Consider the following 20,426-nt stretch of genomic DNA (forward strand, 5'->3'; position numbering starts at 1 on the left):
AATATATGTGCTACCAACAGCACCTTTGATTTGATAGTAGTTATCCTTACTGCACTTCTTACCGTTAATAGTAGATTGTTTGAGGCAAGCTTGATATCTGTATTCGGTACAAAAGGGGGTGGTGATGGACGGAGCATCTGAATCAATCAAACACTCACACCCAGTCAAAAGATCTGGGTTTAATCCATCACCGTTCTTTAGCCCACTCTGCCACCCCAGTTCAGACATGGCTATATGCAATATGCAAATCAGTCTGACCCTGTGCCTCATGGGAACAGTCCAGCCCGAACTGTCAAGCCATGTGTTCCCTGGACCGGAAACAAGCTTCTGAGGACCGGTTTCTGGCATTCCAGCCGTCAGCAGCCCGGCTTGCTTGAATCCAGTGGCAAAGTGAGCAAGGGACTCACGTCTGAGCATACCCTGCCACACTTATGGCAGCCAAAAGCGGTACGAAAGGGGGTGGTGATGGACGGAGCATCTGAATCAATCAAACACTCACACCCAGTCAAAAGATCTGGGTTTAATCCATCACCGTTCTTTAGCCCACTCTGCCACCCCAGTTCAGACATGGCTATATGCAAATCAGTCTGACCCTGTGCCTCATGGGAACAGTCAAGCTCGAACTGCCAAGCCATGTGTTCCCTGGACCGGAAACAAGCTTCCCAGGACCGGTTTCTGGCATTCCAGCCGCCTTCAGCCCGGCTTGCTTGAATCCAGTGGCCAAGTGAGCAAGGGACTCACGTCTGAGCATACCCTGCCACACTTATGGCGGCAAAAAAACGATGGATTTAGGCCCAGATCCTTGTACTGGGGTGAATGTATGACATTGTTCTACATTCTGTCCATCAACTGTGTTTTTTGCAATTTTCACACCGAGTGGGCTGGGTATGCTCAGACGTGAGTCCCAGGCTCTCCACACCACTGGAGTCAAGCTATCCAGGCTGATGAAGGCTGATAGCCAGAAACCAGTCCTTGGATGCTTGATTCCGGTCTGGGAAAGACATGGCTTGGTAGTTCGGACTGGACTGTTCCCATGAGGCACAGGGTCAGAGCTGATTTGCATATAGCCAGTGTCTAACCCAGGGTGGTGTGGAGTGCAAACAAACGATGGATTTAGGCCCAGATCCTTGTACTGGGGTGAATCTATGACATTGTTCTACATTCTGTCCATCAGCTGTGTTTTTTGTGATATCTGTATTCAGCATATTCCTCTATCTAAACAGTAAGCCCATAGCCATCTCACTTTGGGTTATATGGTATCTGACCAGATTTGATGGAGATTGGTTTTATTTAGTTGATTGGGGCGTTTCACATTCCTCATTTTACTGTATAGCATTGTAGCCAGAAACTTGAAAGAAAAATCTAGCATTCCCTTTTTCAGGATTTTTAGGGCTCGTGTCGTTAACTGTGCGAAAGCGCGGTCTCGCCAGAGACCCTTTTGTTACGGAGGCAGCTTTCCAGGAGACAGTACCTGGCCGCGCGCATCTACTCTGGCAGAAGGCGATTTGAGCAGGCCACGCGCACGAGAACGCGCTCGCCGTGGCCAGCTCCTGTCTCCTGGAAAGCTGTAACACACAGCCACACCTCCCCCTGCTTACGCATGCGCACACACAAAGTCACACACACGAGCACACCTACAGACACGCACACACACATACAGAGACCCCCGCCCCCCCACACATACACACACGCGCACCCCTCTCCCCCCTAGAACTAAGCACCACTTACCGCCACTCCGGACTTCTGCATCCTCCGCGGGGCTCTCCCTTGGGCATGGGAGCCCCGCATCACCAGCACTGCTCTTCTGTCCAGGCACTCCGTGGGCGCGGTCTTCCGAAGACGGAAGTTCCGCCCCACGACAGGTTTCGTTTTTGAGGTTTCGTTTTTGCTTGCTTACGTCTTGTTAATGGACTTTGACCGCTGCTGAGGAAACAGACACTTTGGTGTGCAGCACATCAACCTGGCCCGGTCTGCAACCGCCACGCCCATTTTACAACACACAGATCGGAGCTCCAAGCACGAAGTGTATAAAGGCCCGAGGCGACTGCCCTGTCACTGCCAAAGCAGAGCGCGGCCGTTTCCAGCACAGGAGGCCATCCTTCATGCTGTATGCCACGTTGCTAAGCAGTCCATTTGTCCTGTTTTTTTAAATTAAATCAACACTTTGCATACTGGGACTTGTAGGCCTTACTTTGATCTGAGAAAGTAGAACTCCAAGTCCCAGCAGCACCTCCTGCAAATTAAGGCCACATTTGGAAGAAAGCGACCCCTCCCATGACATGTAGCTGTCAGCTACGCTTCACGAATCAATGGCTAGCTTTCATGAAGTGCCTCGCGTCGTGCAACAATTTAAAGGCGCTGTGTTTTGAAAGCAGAGGCTCAGGCCCTGCAGGCTGGCTGTATTGTTATTCATGCTCCGATCGACGGATCAGCGCCGGGCTGACCGGGTGAGAACAAGCACGCGGCCTGGGGGTGGGGTGGGGGCCGGGGCACTGCACAGGTCTCAACCGGTCCCAAACCGGTCATGGCACGTACAGTTCGGACTCGAAACTGACCAAACCACTGCTGGGGGCAGTTCTCACGCTATCAGAGGACGCAGTACTTAGTATGCGCTCCAACCCTCAAAAGGCCACACACAACTCAAATATAACCCCTCTAAAAGTATGCAGCCACGGTGCAGCGCCACGCTCCCAGAAGCACAAAAACACTAATTAGCCGAACCTACTTAGCGAAAATTACAGCAGCCATTAGCCCGACAAGATGCGGCTGCGCGTGCCATTTTTCCACATCGTGTATAGTTTTACGATCCGGCCTCATCCGGAGTGGCTGCTAATTGCTTTTCCAACAGTTCTGAGAAAGTTAATTTGCGCAGCGCCTCGAACGCCGCCTCGGCGCGCCAGCTGCGGTGGCAGCAGGTGCCCACGGGGGGCGAGATGTACCCGAGAACTGGAGCCGAGGGTGGGACCCGCAGAGAAGTTACAATAAAAATACAGCAACTCGAGGGGGCAAAGATGAAGTATTCCTCAAGAACCCACGAGAATGCATACACCAGAAGCAAATTTAAACCCACACCCGGGATCTTTTTCTGACATCAGTTCAGTCACTTCTTACATCTACTGATACTGACAGGTATTTAGGTAATAGCAAATTAATGATTATATTCATTGACCGGTATGCAGATGCCCGGAGTGTAATACGATATTTATTACCACTGCTGAGTGTGGGGAGGAACCATGAGAAGGTCATGAATATTGAATTCCGCTCCCTCAACAATCGCTCTCCATACATGGTTCACATAGCGCTCCTTTTTCGTGCACAAAAGTCATAAATGAAGGTATTTTTACCAGAACATCGAGACAGAATGGGTTAAATGCGCGAGGCAAAACGGGACACCGGAAAGCATTTGAGCTACATCAGAGTACTGTTCTCCTGTTCGATCACTGCAACCTGCATGAGGCAGTAAGCAGTGTTTTCCCACATTAATTAGGCGGAACTCTTGTAACAACCTGAAATTTCAGCTTTGCGCCTGTACTAGTGAATACATGTACAGTGGAAAGCCCCGTTGTTCTAAAATTGTGGCAGAAAAAAAATGCATTTTGTTACAACAATTACCGACCAGAAGGACAACTTTGTCTGGTGTGCTGGGTTTAAATGAGACGCTCAGAAGCTCCTGTGTATTACTCTTTACCTTCTGTCTTTGTACACCTCACAATAGAGTTGTCAGTAAGTCACATGCAAAGCTATCCGTACTACACCCTCACGCACCCTCACGCTCACATACCCCCACCCTCAACCCCCTCACTCTCCCTCACACCTCACCCCCCTCACCCTCACACCTCCTCACCCTCACCCTCAAACCCCCTCACAAACTTACACACCCTCACTCACCCTTACACCCTCACCCTCACACCCTCACCCCCTCACACCCCCTCATCCCCCTCCACCCTCACACCCCCTCACCTTCACACCCCCTCACCTTCACACCCCATCACCCCCCACACCCTCACAGCTCCTCACCCTCACACCCCCACACCCTCACACCCCCACACCCTCACACCCCCACACCCTCACACCCCCACACCCCCTCACACACCCCCTCACACACCCCCTCACCCTCACTCACCCTCACTCACCCTCACTCACCCTCACTCACCCTCACACACCCTCACTCACCCTCACACACCCTCACACACCCTCACACACCCTCACTCACCGTCACTCACCCTCACTCACCATCACTCACCAGCATAGCATAACAAAACATAGCATAACAAAATACAGCATAGCATAACAAAACACAGCACAGCATAATAAACAAGCATTTGCAATGCAATAGGTCTCGCATTTGCGAGAGTTGAGCTAATGGCATTGTAAATTACAATGCCTTTTATTTATCTTTTTTGATAATAAACACATAAACAAAAGGCATTGCCATTTACAATGCCAACAGCTCAAACTCTTGAGACCCATCTCAAAGAAGCAGACGCCATTATCCCAGGCTGCTTAGCAAGTGAAAGTGCACATGGCGCGCTGAATGTTGCAGTAAAAATATGATGGCCTCTTTAAAAAAAAGTGTAGTTCTTTAAAATGTGAAGGCTTGGTGTTAATACTGCACGTTATCGCTCTGCACTGAGAAGTACTTATTAAAAGTGAGAGTTTTCTACAACTGGTAGCGCACATATTTAAAAGTGTTTTCATACACAAAAATGAAAAAAAAAACGAGATTCTGAAATAAGATATTTGCCCAAGATCACACAATGTAATCGGGGAAGCCTAGATTTATACAGTGTTTCTGGTTTCGTTTTGTACAAATCAGCAGTAAATAGACAACTATTTGTCTTTCCTTATGTCAAGGCTTTGTTTTGACCTCTTAGGGCATTTTCTGGTGTTTTGAAAGTATAATGTGAACTAGACACGAAGGCATTGGAGCACTTTATTTATATAAGTACTAGAAGCATTTCACAGGGTCACAAGTGCATTGTTTGTAGGCATTGGGGGATCGAGTGATTTGCCCAGAATCACAGGATGTTGTTGAGCCCAGGCTGAGACTTGAACCTGGTTCCCCAGTCAAGCAGTCTGGCCGTAACACCACATCTTGTGGATAGTGAAGTGGCAGTGCCACAGAAACAGAATGCAACCTATAATACCGCATAATTTACTTTTTTGTGCTGCTGTTAGTCAAGCCGGTCTTTAGTTTGATCCGTGGTGTCTGCAAGGTGGTGTCCTGCCGCCCTCCACTCTGCCCCCGGCGGTGTCCTTCTGTCCATCCCTCCCCCTGCGCCCGCCCCCTCGTGTTAAGGCTAGTGTGAGCACCAGGACTAGGCGGACCTGTTCCGGTCCAGGAATGTGCGCCCGGAGGGGCGGGTGCGTCCTACCGGGAAGGAGGGAGGAGGGGAGGACCTCCCTCTGTACTGGAAGGAGCAGGGAGGGTCCGGGGGCTCCTGCTCCAGGGCACACGGGCAGCACCTCCTGCGTCATGAGAGAGGATTCTAACCTGGCACGGCCCAGTCTACCTCTCATGTTTCCGAAGTCGGTAATGTGGGTGCCATTAAAATGGAAAATAATAAGTGTTATATGCAATGCTTAAAACCGGCAGAACGTGACTTCCGAACGCTATATAAAACAAGTGTCATGTTTGACATGATCGGGACATATTTGAATTGAAATAAGATGTGCGCATAACAGTAATGAAACTAAATTGAGCTGGTTTCGGGAGAAGTCTGATATCCTTTCTGAGCTAAGCTTTTAACGTGCACCAGCATTTAACATGTTTGCAGCATACACCAACACATTTGAGAGCAGTGCACAGTGATTTTTCCCCTCCATCGTCCACCGAGGCCCCCACAGAAAAAACAAGCCATGCTATGCACTCCATGTCAGAAGCCTCTGATGTTTGACTTTATCTTGTTAATGTGTTTATGGGGCAACATAAGACTGATTACGGTTCCCTTGGAGTGCAAAACGAATTTGCAGGAAGAAGTGGAAAAACGGGATGAGAAGTTTAAGCTCTATGTCCAGGCAAGTAGAAGAACATTGGTTGCGGGGAAAAAGGAGGTAAGGGGGCTTGATTAATAAAGGAACTAGGCTGGCAAATGAGAGCCGTCATACCTAATGAAGGAAGGAATAACACATACCTGATTTAGAACAAACAAGGTTGTCAAAGGAGAAACGATCCTCGTGAGGGAAACCAATTCTTGCAAACCGATGTAGAGTGAAGCGGGCGGAGAGGCGCAGCGTCAGCAAACCACTATGAACACTAGCAGTCTACGGGAGGGAAAGATCTAAGCTAAGCCACGGGGAGTGATCGAAGTCAGAGCGCGGGCAGTAAATGAATGATAGCCGGCGGGGGAAATGAAGTGTCCCGTCAAGGTGCCCAAACACAATGGTGCAACGCTGGGGGCCGGCGTGTGGAGATACTAGCAGGAGAGGGAGGTGGGTCATGTGACGTGGGCAGCACTAGCCCGAGAACTAGAAAACATTACGTGGTGTCCCGGGGGGACAGAAAAGAGACAGAAACCAGTCCTGCGCTGCCATCAGCTCTTTGCCGGCCTGTGAGGAATGGGAGGGCGGGGGCTGCCTGCGCATGCGCACCACTCTTCAGTTTCGTTTTGACGAGCACGAGCCCGGAGAAGAGAAGTGTCGCATGAAGTCCCGGGTCCCAGGAGGGGGCCCGGGTGAAGTCCAGCGGGGAGACTGCGGGGCCCCCATGCCTATGGGGAGAGCTCCGCTTCTTGGTAGAGTGGCAGAGGAGTTCGAGTGCTCTGCGGGGCTCCCTTCGCAGATGGTGCGAGTCCGACTCCGGTGAGGTTAAGAGGGGGGGGGGGGGGGGGGGGGGGGGGGATGCCTAGTTCAGAACTGCGTTATGGCTTTCATTAAAGAAACAAATGTACCATCAGTTTCACCTGTTTTTACACCTCTACCTCGTGTTTTTCTTGCTCTTGTCTAGGCGAAAAGTGTGTCAAGAAGGCCCTGCTCAAAGATAATGATAATCTCTCATACAGGGGACTACGAGACTGCTTCGGGGCCCTCTGCACCAAGGTCTTAGAATACAGCAGTGCTTCCGCTTTCATCAGCAGGTTCTTCCACCTGATTGTATCGGACAGGAGCTTGACAACCTTGGCCCAAATCTTGTGGTGTTTTGGGGGGGGTCCCATATCCAGGTATGTACGCTGAATTAGGATTCTGGACTACACCATAGAATTAGAAACATATCAAAAATAAATATACAGAAAACGTAAATTGTTAGCAAACTCAGCAGATTAATGTTGCTTTTAGTGTAAAAAGCAAACCTGGTTAGTTTAAATAACCCGGGATGACAAAGGTCAATGAAAACATCACTTTCGCGGGGGAGGCAACTTTTCGCTGGGTGGCTAGTAATGGAGACGTTAGCACTGGAACCAGAAGAAAAAGTACGCTGAGAAATCAAGCGGGAGGAGGTGTTAAGAAACGAGACAGGATAATGGGAATTGAAACGTAGTGCCGGGACAAGTGGCAATTGTAGATGAGAAAGGGAGAAGTGGAATTAAAAGGGAAGTCATATGAGTGAGTGGGATGGGATTCACCCCTTGTTTAATAGTTGCAAAACGAGAAGTGAACCGTGGGAGAGTAGGAAGGTAATACCATAATATTACTGCAGCTATGTGGGTAAGATGTCAGTGCTTTAGTTTACCAATACAACCGGACAACTGTGCAATGTTTATTTGTGTAAACATGTTTCAGTACATGTTCTAGAACTTTATCGTTTACTGTAATAACTTCAGTATTTTACATTTTGATTATTTTTGTCAAAATAAAAAACTGGAAACTACGAACAGCTGCTTCCTGTGCGTTTCTTCTGTTGTTGGAGAAACTTCTATGGCTTACGTTTCTGGACAAAACATTTAAACTAAGATATTCAGGATTCAGTCTTTGGAATAATATTTTCTCTCTCCTATATATAAGCTTTCGATCTCCAGATAGCTTACTTCTGCATGCCACGAAGCTCTGGTCACAGCAATATCTGCGTCTGTTATAGTGAGGCATATTGGTTAATTTTTCTATACTTTAAGTTGAAATCAGCTGCAAGGTTTTTTGTGTGAACGAGATCTAAATGAAATGTGCAGTGACTTATACCCGAATGATGGAGCCCATCAAAACTGATTCTTAACAGCTTTCTCTGCAGTATTCACAACATAAAGTTCTCACCCACAGAGACTGAAATTTAGAAAATGCTAAATTGGGTGGTAGGTAGAGTCTGTAATAGATTAAAACCTAGGAAATGTATATTTGTTTCAGGAGAGATTTTTGTTGCTACCCTCAAATGCTGCCAAAACTGGCCACTGATTAGACTGAAAAGTCTTTCAGGTGTTTTGCCTTATGCAGATTTCTGAATGGTTCCTCTCTCACTACCCCACCTAATGCCAGATTCCAAACTAGCCCTCTGCTGGAGTGTGTGGGTTAACATTTAATACACTTCTCAGGGTATTGAAAGACCAAATCCTCTTTACCAAGTAGTTAGAGTCCCTATCATGGGGAGTAGTGGAATCGTATTACACTTTAAGTGCCCTTGGCTGGTGACTTGGGTTTTTCTTCAAGGATGAGGCGATGCAAACTAGTGGAGTCTCGATGAGCGCAACATCTAATGTGTTGCACTTGTGAACAGCTATTGAGCACTGAAATATCCTTACTAAACAATATTGCTCAGTGATCCGTTGTCTCATACTTTTTGGTTTCCCTTAAATGTATCAAAAGTGAATCCATGCAAGTGTCATGTCATTATGTTGCCCATTGAACAACCAATCACCTTTTCACACACCTTCAATTCATAAAAAGTGATATTGACCCTCAAGTTGTTCTGTTGCTTCATTGACTTATATTTAAGCAGGATGTGCTTAACTGATGTTGAAGGCCCATGTCTTAGCACCCAGTCACACTGAAAAAGAATGCAATTTTAAGTTCGTACATGACTGGCCTCCATTCAACAGATATTTGAAGATCATATCCTTCAAGAAGCCCATGCAAGATGTCAACCCTTTATTGTAGAAAGAGGGCTTTATCATGATAATCAACAAAAGAATATCTACTGCAGTATTATTTTCCTCACAAACCACAAAGTGGAAGACCGCACAATTTACTGTGTAAGTGCAGTGTAGTTGTAGCAACTTATGAGGGCAGAGCAGACCGTTGTGTTTACCATCTGACATGTTTGACATGCTGTTTAATGTACAGTGTCTTTTCAAGGGTAAGGTGAATGTGTCCTTTTACATTTAAATGAAGCCGAGCTACAGCTTACACATTGTGGGTATTGTTTCTGAAAGACATTGCTCAAGAAGGTCATAACAGGCCCATGTTTAGTATCAGAGGCTGGAACCCCAGCCTTAGCAGCAGCGGTACTTTTAGCCTCCGAAAGGCAGTGGAAGGGTTTACCAGTCAACGTTTTCTTAATTCAGCACCAGTCCTGCAAAGCTGCTTTGCTCCATTTTTATCTCTCTCTCTCACCAATAGAAGACAGAGTGGTAAGCGTATTGCAAGTGTAGGAGGAATAATCTTAGACTGCTGTATCTGATATCTCAACTGGTTTGCTCTTTACTGTTTCTCCCTGGTCCCTTCCAGTTCCCTCTCAGGAACTTCTGACATGCTTGTCCAAAATGCCGACTCTTTCGATCAAGAGAGACATTGAGAAAATACTGCTTAACAATGTGGAATGGGATGCTATGCTAGATATTTTTTTCAAGGGAGCTTTTTAAGGCAAACTGATTCTGGCAGTATCGGATTGCTTATGAACTTGCTGAAAGTAGGTGTTGATATGCTTAATGAGCTTTTCCTTCTGATAGCGTTTTGGAATTGAAGATCCACTGTTGTAATACTCCTGCCATGCGCTAGGAAAACGGGGTGTGATATTGTGGACCTCTTCATCCACAAAGACCAGATTTAAGTTCACAATGAACTGGATGATTTAGTTTAGGGATAGGAGGCTTAATGTAGAAGACCTTATCATGGAGTGCTTCGAACCCCAGGATTATGTTGCTGATGTAATTGACTATACTCTGCTGTAATACTCTTGTCGTGATCTAAGAGAATGATATGAGACTTTGAGGATGCTCAAAAGAAAAGACTTGGATACAGATATTGTGGACAAGTCCTTTGGATGATGGGTCTGTTTGCCTGCATTGTTGACTAGGACTGCTGCCAGCTGGGTTCCACATTGCACCACATCACTGCCCTGACAGGGGGAGCCTCTGCGACCACTTTACCCCAGTAAAGAATATTTTGCATCCCCCACCGGAGTCGACACCTTATGTTATTGTGTTCTAAGAAACGTTCCAAAATTACAGTTCCACTCATCTGCAATATGGTTTGAGTTAAAGAACAAAGTGATGCATTGGATGGCTAAACAGATTTAGGACACAGACTCCTTATACTGAGAAGGTATCAAGGTAAGAATGGTAGAATGGGTAGGCCCATTGGAAAAAAAATAAAGAAATTGGTCTGAGTGATTGTATATTTGTTAATTTCCACTCACCCAGGGTGGTTGAATCCCTTCTTTACAGATTACACTCTAGGGATTGTTTCAAGGGGAATACATGGGGGGGTTATAATGGCTGAACCCCCCAACTTTTTTTTATAAGCCGGAAATATTTCAAAATTCTTATAAAGACCCAATTTTTCTAACTGAACAACACCGAGCACATGGAGTGGGAGCTGGTTCTTAAAAACAATATCCCTAATTACATGTTAATTTAGTAGTTAGATCTTGGAATTTTGCGGGGGTTCAGAATAAATCTGAATAACTCGGAATACAGAATGGTTGGATGTCATTAGATCATTTCAATGAGTTATTCTACAAGAAACATGGGTAGTGGAGGATTTTCATGTAGATGGATGTTCCTTATTATTACTCCGGCCATTCCTTCATAGGCTGGATGGGCTAAGGGGGGGTTTAGCTCTACTGATATCAACACCTGCACAAGTAAAAGTAAAAAGGTCTTACTCCACCTCACCTTATTTCCAGATTTTTCATTTGCAGACTGATTAATGTTTTAGTATTAAATACTAATACTAGACACAGGGCTATCACCAGTAGCGAGATAGATTTACGAGGCCCATTAAGGAGGATTATGTTTTCATTTGAGTTGGGGATTTTAATATTGGTAAATGTGATGTGCCAGTTTCACAAAAGTGTGAGTATTTGAAAGTTAATGTGGAAATGTCACACTTTCCGCATAATACATATATGTGGAGGTTATTAATGAGATTATCTTTAAATATAATCTGGAGATATTAGAACACCATTATGAGCCTGGAGAGATACCTGTATTCACCTTTCAAGGGAATGGCCATAATTCCACCACTGATCATATCCTAGTTACTGAAAATGGAATATGGATGGTGGAATCCTTTGAAGCCACCCGAGCTCTTTCAGCGATCACCACCCTCTATGGTTCTAAAAATGAAAACTTCTAGCATAGATGGTCCACAACTTGTGAATGACATAAAAATGCAGTGATTGATGAGCCTCAGATGGTCGACTATGAATGTACCTACTTTAAAAAAAATATTGTGAAGGAAAATCTCATACACTTTAATATATGTACTGACTGGGATTATCTTCCCCCCGTTCACTTGTAGCTTCCTCCTGTAAATTGATATGCCGAGTATTAGCATTGATAGTAGGAACAAGGGGTGGTTTGATCAAAACTCCACAGGTGCTAATAGGAAATTAAGGAAAGCCCGGCACGAAATGCCAAAAGTTAAGGATAACATTGTTAGCTTGAGAGCCGCTTATAAACAAGCAGTGATAAAAAAGAAGAGGGATGCAAGATGCCGCCTGGGCTAACCTTGTGCAGGCAGCTGATACCAAAAACAATATCATATTTTGGAAAACTATAAACCAGCCATTCCTCAAAGTTTCTTCAGCCCCTAGGGTGGAGGCTCATGTGCAACAAGAAGATTGTATAAAGCATTATGAAGAGATATTTAATCCCAACGCTGCCCCTATTGAACTACCATTCAAGGCCACAACAGGGTTCCAGTTTACTTTTTAAAGTCCTGTGGTACCCTTTGGGCTCCAATTTTAACGCAAGTATGCAATGCTGTACTGAGTGGTTTTCTCCAAGCTGCTTGGACGGAAAGTATTATTGTTCCTATATTTAAAAAAGGGGGATAGAGGAGACCCTAGATGTTGTTGTCCAATATCTCTTCTGGATTCCACTGCCAGATTAATGGGCAGAATCCTTTTGAACAGGTTAGAAGAAATTATATTCTCACTGATTCGCATTATGGGTTCAGGAGAGATGTTGGTACAATGGAAAAAGGGTTAATTTTTACATTCTTGTCAATAAATATGCGATCGCGAAAGAAGGACATATATACAATGCATATATAAAATGCATTATCTGCTGTGAAGCTATTCCAAGAAGAGGAGCTCAGTCACCCAAAGCAACACACGGGACCTCTCATGTTGTGTATTAGCTGCACAGCTTTGTGGTCTAGTGTCCAAGTGGTGCTGGACTTCCTAATCAATGTTTTCTTGGGTTATAACCACCAGCTTTCATCGGCCAGTTAGTATTCCATTTGGCTGGTCGCATAGAATTGTTGTAGGTACATCTGCTTTCAGGATGTACATTTTTGGAAGAGAATGCCCCTGTTCTGCTGAACCACTTCACTTAAATGTATGGCTATGTTGCAATTTTCAGTCATTGTCAGTAGTTGGTGATGATTGCTTCGGGAGTACTGGAGTAAAGTTAGCTTTTATATTTACTGCTTCTTGGTCACCATTTATTCAATATGTTTGTTTTTCTTTACAGAATGGGATTCCTATTGAATCAAACTGGTCATACTCATTCTCACTCTCCAGAGAGCTCTTCTCATTTAAATGTGGTTCAAGGTCATGGACATACAAGCCTCGCCATGAGAGCTGCTTTCGTACATGCGTTAGGGGACCTTGTTCAAAGCTTGGGTGTCCTTATCGCAGCTTACATCATAAGATTCAAGGTAAGGTGTTAATTTTTTTTATTGTGATGGGTAAAATGAGGTTGTATACAAATAATGTAATCTATAGTTTAAATATTTATTGAAACGTAACTCCAAAATGCTATTATATATCGACTTGTAGAGCATCTAAAAAGGCAATGCAGAATAATTGTGAATGGTTGATGGATTTGATGGACCTTTTCAGCCAATGTGGCTCGTCTATGGAACTCCCTACCTCCTGAGCTGCGAAAGGCCCAATCAGAAACAAGCTTTAGGAGACAGCTTAAGTCGTGGCTGTTCTCGGTACCTCTCTAAGCCGCAGACTCCCAGCTAGTTTTCTTGCCATGCCCTCACAGCGCCGGGACGCCTCCTAGCTGAGGCAGCTGTTCGCGCTTTAAAAATACCAGTATTATTATTATTATTATTATGGATTTGGATTAATAGTCTTCTGTTTAAAAAATCACACTAAATTATTTGTACTGTGCAAATAAGTATGTAGTGCCCGATAGAGTGCTTCTTTTTGCCGAAGTTAAGCGTGTAGGTGCATGTAGATTCCTAGACACTTCTGCAGAAATAGATAAACTTGTAAAGAACGTTTGAAGTTAGGTAGGCTAATCCAAAGCCTGGCTAGTCTTTGCATATTATGCAGCAACAAATTGGTAAATCTGTGTACTTTGTAAATGGAAATACTTCTATAAAACACGAGCGTGGAAAGCAAAAATGGTAGAATCAAAAAGCTTCAAAAAACACAATATAAAACCTATTTCACATATTTTCCACTTCTCAAAAAGTACAAAAGGTTTTTATCAGAACCTCATCATTGCTTTTCAATTAGCAGGTACTTTGAGAGCTGAAAGCAAAAAGCTGTTACAAATTTAAGGGTTTACTTCCGCATTTCTAAAGTGCATGACGTGACAAATTTAGTTCCAGAAAGAGCCTGTAGCTTGCAGAACATTTTCATGTCGATCAGTTTGTCATTTATACGATCCAGTGCCAACAAGAAGATTGTAACAAACCTTGGTGAAGCCAATTGATCTTGCCTTTCAGGGGTGTTAAACACATTTTTGACATGGCGAATGTTTTTTTCTTCCTGATGATCTTCTCTATTGGCATTAACAAAGAAAAAAGCTTGTTTTGTTGATATGGGGCAACATTGGCCCACCACAAAAAATAAAAAGTTTTCACTTTGCAGTTACACACCTTCATATTTGTCATGATAAGACAGGTGTTTTTTTATTTCTTCAACTTTTAGTTCATTGTTTTAAGATGGTGGGGGCCAATCTTGGGGCACTAAAGAGAAAAAAAATTTGAATGCACATAAGAGTGAAAGGAGTGGCCTGATACCAAATAGCTACCTGGCACATAATTTTTTATTTAAAAAAAAAATATTTTTAATTAAAAAAAAGAATGCGAAGATTGCGAGGGCTAAGGGAGCAACTGAGTTACTTGCGAAGGAGAAATGAATTCCTGTGGGTGGCGGGGCTAAGCTGTTTTTTTAGTTAATTTAAAAAAATGATTAATAAGAAAGCCCCCAGTGAGAAGCAGTGAGCTGAGCACAAAGTTCATTTGACACAGTGCACAGTACCCTAACATTCATTGTTCTGTTGATCACCAATGTTGGTTATTAAACTCTGATCATTTTATCGACCTCCGAAGAATGAAAGACTGAATGGGCTTGCCAGGATTCTATCTGCTGCCACGTAGTTAAACAAAAATCACATAATTTGCATAGAGGGTGTTTATTGTCTTCAGTGTTCCTTCACTACGGCCCTTAGTGGCAGCAGGACTTCACAGTTAAATCCATTTGTTCAAATCTAGGAAATGCAAAGTGCTGACCCAGTCAAGTTCCAGCATGGGCTTTCTCTACCATTTGAGACGTTTTTGGGAAAATCTGAAGTAGCAATTGCTACAGTCTTGGACTACTTCAAAATTGTTGGCTTTATAAAAGGTCAGGAACTGTGCTCTCAGATTCTTGACTTGGCAAAAATGTGACATAATTTTTTGCTATGCCCAAAAAGAAATGAGAACTTCTGTGATGAATTTCACTACTGTGCCAAAATGCAAAATAATGGAAATAAGTCTACTTATTAATCAGCTGACTTCTAAATTCGAAGAGACCTCTGTGCTTTTGATCTATTTAACTGGCTCAACTACTTGTATTTAATGTGCCGAAGATGCCTGTTAGCCACATTTGCTTCTTTAATTAATGATTCGTTTTCTGTGACTTTGAGCAGATAAATTATAACCAGCTTAATTGCTATAGAAAATTGACCTTGGCTGCAAGTAAACAAGGATAGGCTGTTGTCCACACAATATCGAATGACTTCTCCTACAGTGCTACAGCACACCTCACAGGGAGCAGATGCTGATGCACACCAAACATATTATATTGGATGCAAATGCTGGTAAGGTTTGACATGGAGTTGTTCTCCTCTCTGCTGGCTAATAATAGATAGTTCCAGTAGCCCATTGTGAGAAATCTTGCTTGTATGGGTTACACACAAGGGGCTACTGGAACCCAACGTGGTTTCCTGGGATTGGAAGGTAGGACTCCTAACTTGCTTCGGAAGGCACAACAGTTCTTGTCATTTTTGTGTTTGACTTGGAGTAGGTGGTTCAGCTGGATATCCTACCGGCTGCCAAACTCAAAAAGAAGAGTATAATAGAAACAAGCTGAACTGCATGTTAGAAAAGGCAAAAACAACCAAGCTTATCTCTCAAAGCATGATTCCCTCAGTGAACTAGAGACATGCATCTCAACTGTATTACTCCACTTAATGTATGCTTTCAGTACTGTTTCATAAAATGTTATTCAAAATGACAATAAAGAAATATTAACAAAAAACACTTATGAACATGCCGAGAGACCTCCAGAGAAAACTCAAACCGACTATAGACTACATTTTCTTGAGCCACTGCCGCTATGAACAAGTGGTGAACTTTCAAAAGCCAGTACAATTAACTAGTGACCACCTTCCATTGTTTAACATTCTATCACTGCAAACAGTTACTTTTAGATACACCACACTTTTGGGTGCTCCCAACGGGGAGGAAATCTACATGCTACAAAGCAGACTGAAATGGAATAAAATCAACACATCCAGCCTGACCGTTTGGAAAAACAATTGGCCTGTATGCAATAGTGACTATGCGGAAGGGAATATACCAGTGAAATGGTCAAACCTGGTCCCAGAGCTGCACCGTTTACAGTTGGTCACAAAATCAGGAATCGACCCGAACTCAAAGAAAGGGCGTGCTGCCAACCCAATCCACGGTGCAAAACTATCCAACTAAGCAAAAAGGCACTGAAGCAAGCTAATCGCAACTACAAGCGGGCGAGGGACGAAACCTCTCGCCAGACTTGGCTGACATCCAGGAACATGCACAGGAGAAACATATGGAACTTCAAAAGGCAACAAGAAGACTCTAAATGGCTGTACATCCATAGTCTTCTAACCCGAAGCAGACCAGCAGAATTCTGGCTATGCATCAAGAGGCTGTCTGGACATGGTCTTGATCGGCGAAACGGAGTTCCAGGGCACACATGGGTAAACCACGTGAAAACACTCTACTGCAACCCCTCTCACAAATTCCCTTTAGACCACAAACGACCATATACGAGTATTAGTCCGCACAAATACACTGACGATAAAAACCGGGTAAATCAAAATAATGGAGGAAGCAAGTGAATCCCCGGATGTGTTCAATCGTGTGTCAATAATTCTAAAGAACGTGAAAAGTAACGGTTCCCCGAGGCCCAATGCCCTCCCATGACAACTGTTCAAGGAGGACATCGTATTCTGGGCAACAATCCTTACCCCATTATACAAGTTTTGCATGATTAACTCAATAGTCCCGAAAACCTGGAAAGGATCCCTGCTCCATCCAATACATAAACAAGCATTTGCAATGCAATAGGTCTCGCATTATTATAGTTTAAGCCAGTGTTTCCCAAACTGTGGTCCGCGAACCCCCAGGGGTCCCTGACACATTCCCAGGGGGTCCGCAGGCAGCAGTCTGAAAAGCACTGCAAAGTATCTTGTATAATTAGCAGTTTGTTTTCAAAGAACAATAAAAGTGTCAAGATAACACCAGTGATTAATGTCCCTACTGGAGAGAGAAGAGAGTTTTGTCCAGTGGCAGCTTTGACTTATCTAATGTAGCACAGTGGGTTAATATGCCTACTGCAAAGAACATGTACCATGCATTTTAAAAAACAATATTTTATATGCAGAGGTCAGTGGGTTACTGCTTTTGTCACAGAGATTCTTTTGTTACTGTGCAGTTCACAAGTGACAATCTTAATCTAGCACAGTGACCTACAGACTGTCATCAAACAGCTGCTTGCAAGTTAGTGACTTATGTTTTTTCCCAGTCTTTTATTACCCTGATGCTGCTAAAAAGTGTTTTGTGTGGAAATACATTTTAATTGTTAAAGTCAATGCTAACCACTGTGTTATGTTCTGAATCCTGAGTTTGTGCTTCTCCAGACCAAGCACTCTTTAAAAATACCTACCAGTATGAATGGCAAGTGAATTCTACTCCTGGTAGTCTCCTTTGCCTTATGTAAAATGTTCTATTCACTGATTTACACGTATGATTTACTGTCTCCTATATGTGTAGGATGTAAAGTGCTATGACATCCTACACTGGTATGAGAGATGCTATAAAAATGAAATGCATGTGACAGAGGGGCTACGGAGAGATGAGAAGCACTGTCGGAGGGTGATAGTGGGGGAATCAATGAAGAACCCCCAGAAAGATTGTCGTATTCTGGTGCATAGTCAGGTCTTCATTTACTATTCTTTAAAAGCTAATACAATTCAATATATAATGATACATGTGTTGTAGACTGCACCATTGTTTCCCAATTGTTTTGGGGGGAGAGCCTCCCAAGGCCCCCTTTGTAGTGGTCAGGCTCACTCACTGCACTTGGTGTGCACCGTATGGGGACTGGTCTGAAATCATTTGCCAGGGCTGCTTTTGGTTTCCAGTCTGGCCCTGGCAGGAGCAGGAGCCTCGTAATGCAAAATAAAACCAACCATTGAAAAGTTAGTCACGGAGATTCAGCACCAACCTTCCTGTTAACCTTTTTTCATTTTCTTGCAAATTCTTTCAATATAAAATACAGCAGAAGTGGCGGAGAGTGTTGTTAGCGTCCTTGACTTAACAACACACTCCGCCACTGCAGAAACGCAGGGCTGCACCATATTTGCAAGAATATGGTGCAGCCCTGCGTTTCCCCTGCGCTGGCGCTACACTTAACAGCGGAAGATTGTTTATGTACAGGAAGGTCCCCCTTCCTGTACATAAACAATCTTGAAATGTTGTTTTGTCGCTTCCATGTGTGCTGCTTAATGCAGCACACATGGAAGTTAAAAAATGTATTTTTTTTTTTAAAGATTGTTGATGTGCAGGAAGGGTCACCTTCCTGAACATAAACAATCCAAGGCGTTTTACAAAAACGAGGAGAAATAAAGCATTTCTCCTTGTTTCGCCAAGTTAAGACCAGGTTTTACCTGGTCCTAATTTTGGCGCTGCCTCCCATTTACTCTACCCTTGTAAATAGGGGGCAGCGTCAAAATCAATGGGTTTTGCAGGGGAAACACCCACCGCAACAACCACTGTCCACCCCTTTCACACTAAGCATTGTGTGAAAGGGGGTCTTATTTACAAGGGACCGTTAAACCACGTCAAGTGGCGTAACGGTGCCTTGTAAATAAGGTGAAGCCTCTATCGCCACAGGAACGCCGCAAAAAGTGATGTTCCCATAGTGATAGGGGCTTGTAAATATGACCCTTAAATCCTTAGTAATTCGAGTATTTGTTTTGCGTGAACACTTGTGTTCATTTTTTTCGAATTACTTTTTTAACGTTTGAAATTTAAATCCTACAAATTGCTTGGGGGTCCCCGGCTTCCAGTTGTGACTCAATGGGGGTCCTCAGGAGTTTGGGAACCACTGTTTATATTGTTTTTGTTTTCTAAAAAGTATATTGTTGTGTGTTTTTGTTAAAAAGTATATTGTGTGTTTTTGTTATGCTATGTTTTGTTTTATGCTATGTATTATGCTATGCTATGCTATGTTTTGTTAAGCTATGCTTTGTTATGCTAAGCTGTTTTGTTGTGTTTTGTTATGCTATGTTTTGTTTTGTTATGCTATGCTGTTTTGTTATGCTATGCTATGTTTTGTTGTGTTTTGTTATGCTATGCTCACATACTGCTGTCTCTCTTACACACACTGCTGTCTCTCACACTGCTGTATCTCACACACAGTGCTATCTCACACTGCTGTCTTTCTCACACACCATGCTCTCTCTAGGACACACACACTGCTGTCTCTCACACTGCTATCTCTCACACTGCTGTATCTCTCACACTGCTGTATCTCTCACACTGCTATCTCTCTCACACTGCTGTCTCACACTGCTGTCTCTCTCACACACACTGCTGTCTTTGTTACACACACTGCTGTCTCTCACACTGCTGTCTTTCTCACCCAGCATGTTCTCCGTAGGACACACACACTGCTGTCTCTCACACTGCTGTCTCTCTCACACACACTGCTGTGTCTCTCACACTGCTGTCTTTATTACACACACTGCTGTCTCTCACACTGCAGTCTCACTCACACTGCTGCCTCACTCACACTGCTGCCTCACTCACACTACTGCCTCACTCACACTGCTGCCTCACTCACACGGCTGTCTCACACATACTGCTGTCTTTCCCACAAACACTGCTGCCTCTCACGCTGCTGTCTTACACACTGCTGTTTCACACACTGCTGTCTCTTACACACCATGCTCTCTCTAGGACACGCACACTTCTGTCTCTCTTACACACACTGCTGTCTCTCACACTGCGGTCTCTCTCACACTGCTGTCTCTCTCACACTGCTGTCTCTCTCATACCATGCTCTCCCTAGGACACACACACTGCTGTCTCTCACACTGCTGTCTCTCTCACACACACACACACTGCTGTCTCTCTCACACAAACACTGCTCCCACTGCTGTCTTTCTCACTCACACTGCTGTCTCTCCCACACTGCTGTCTCTCCCACACTGCTGTCTCTCTCACACTGCTGTCTCTCTCACACTGCTGTCTCTCTCACACCATGCTCTCCCTATGACACACACACTGCTGTCTCTCACACAGCTGTCTCTCTCACAGCTGTCTCTCTCACACATACACTGCCGTCTCTCACACACTGCTGTCTCCCACACACTGCTGTCTCTCACACGCTGCTGTCTCTCACACACTGCTCTCTCACACACTGCTCTCTCTCACACTGCTCTCTCACACTGCTCTCACTCACACTGCTCTCTCTCACACTGCTCTCTCTCACACTGCTCTCTCTCACACTGCTCTCTCTCACACTGATGTCTCACACACTGATGTCTCACACACTGATGTCTCACACACTGATGTCTCACACACTGATGTCTCACACACTGATGTCTCACACACTGATG

General features: G+C 44.3%; 1 protein-coding gene and 1 long non-coding RNA gene across 3 annotated transcripts in view; one reads left to right on the plus strand and one right to left on the minus strand.

Moving 5' to 3' along the window:
• The window catches only part of LOC144826444 (uncharacterized), a 120,933-nt gene extending 114,395 nt beyond the window's left edge, over positions 1 to 6,538 (minus strand). The window contains exon 1 of the long non-coding RNA XR_013609824.1: positions 6,135 to 6,538. This is a non-coding gene — a long non-coding RNA (uncharacterized LOC144826444). The remainder of the gene's footprint in view (positions 1 to 6,134) is intronic.
• Positions 1 to 20,426, plus strand: part of SLC30A4 (solute carrier family 30 member 4) — a 287,690-nt gene that overhangs the window by 83,322 nt on the left and 183,942 nt on the right. For both annotated transcript variants that reach the window (XM_078684769.1, XM_078684770.1), the window contains exon 4: positions 12,786 to 12,972. In XM_078684769.1, coding sequence (XP_078540895.1) covers positions 12,786 to 12,972 — 187 coding nt within the window. The remainder of the gene's footprint in view (positions 1 to 12,785; positions 12,973 to 20,426) is intronic.

The sequence above is a fragment of the Lissotriton helveticus genome, chromosome 3_2 (assembly GCF_964261635.1).
Source record: "Lissotriton helveticus chromosome 3_2, aLisHel1.1, whole genome shotgun sequence".
Classification (NCBI taxonomy): domain Eukaryota; kingdom Metazoa; phylum Chordata; class Amphibia; order Caudata; family Salamandridae; genus Lissotriton; species Lissotriton helveticus.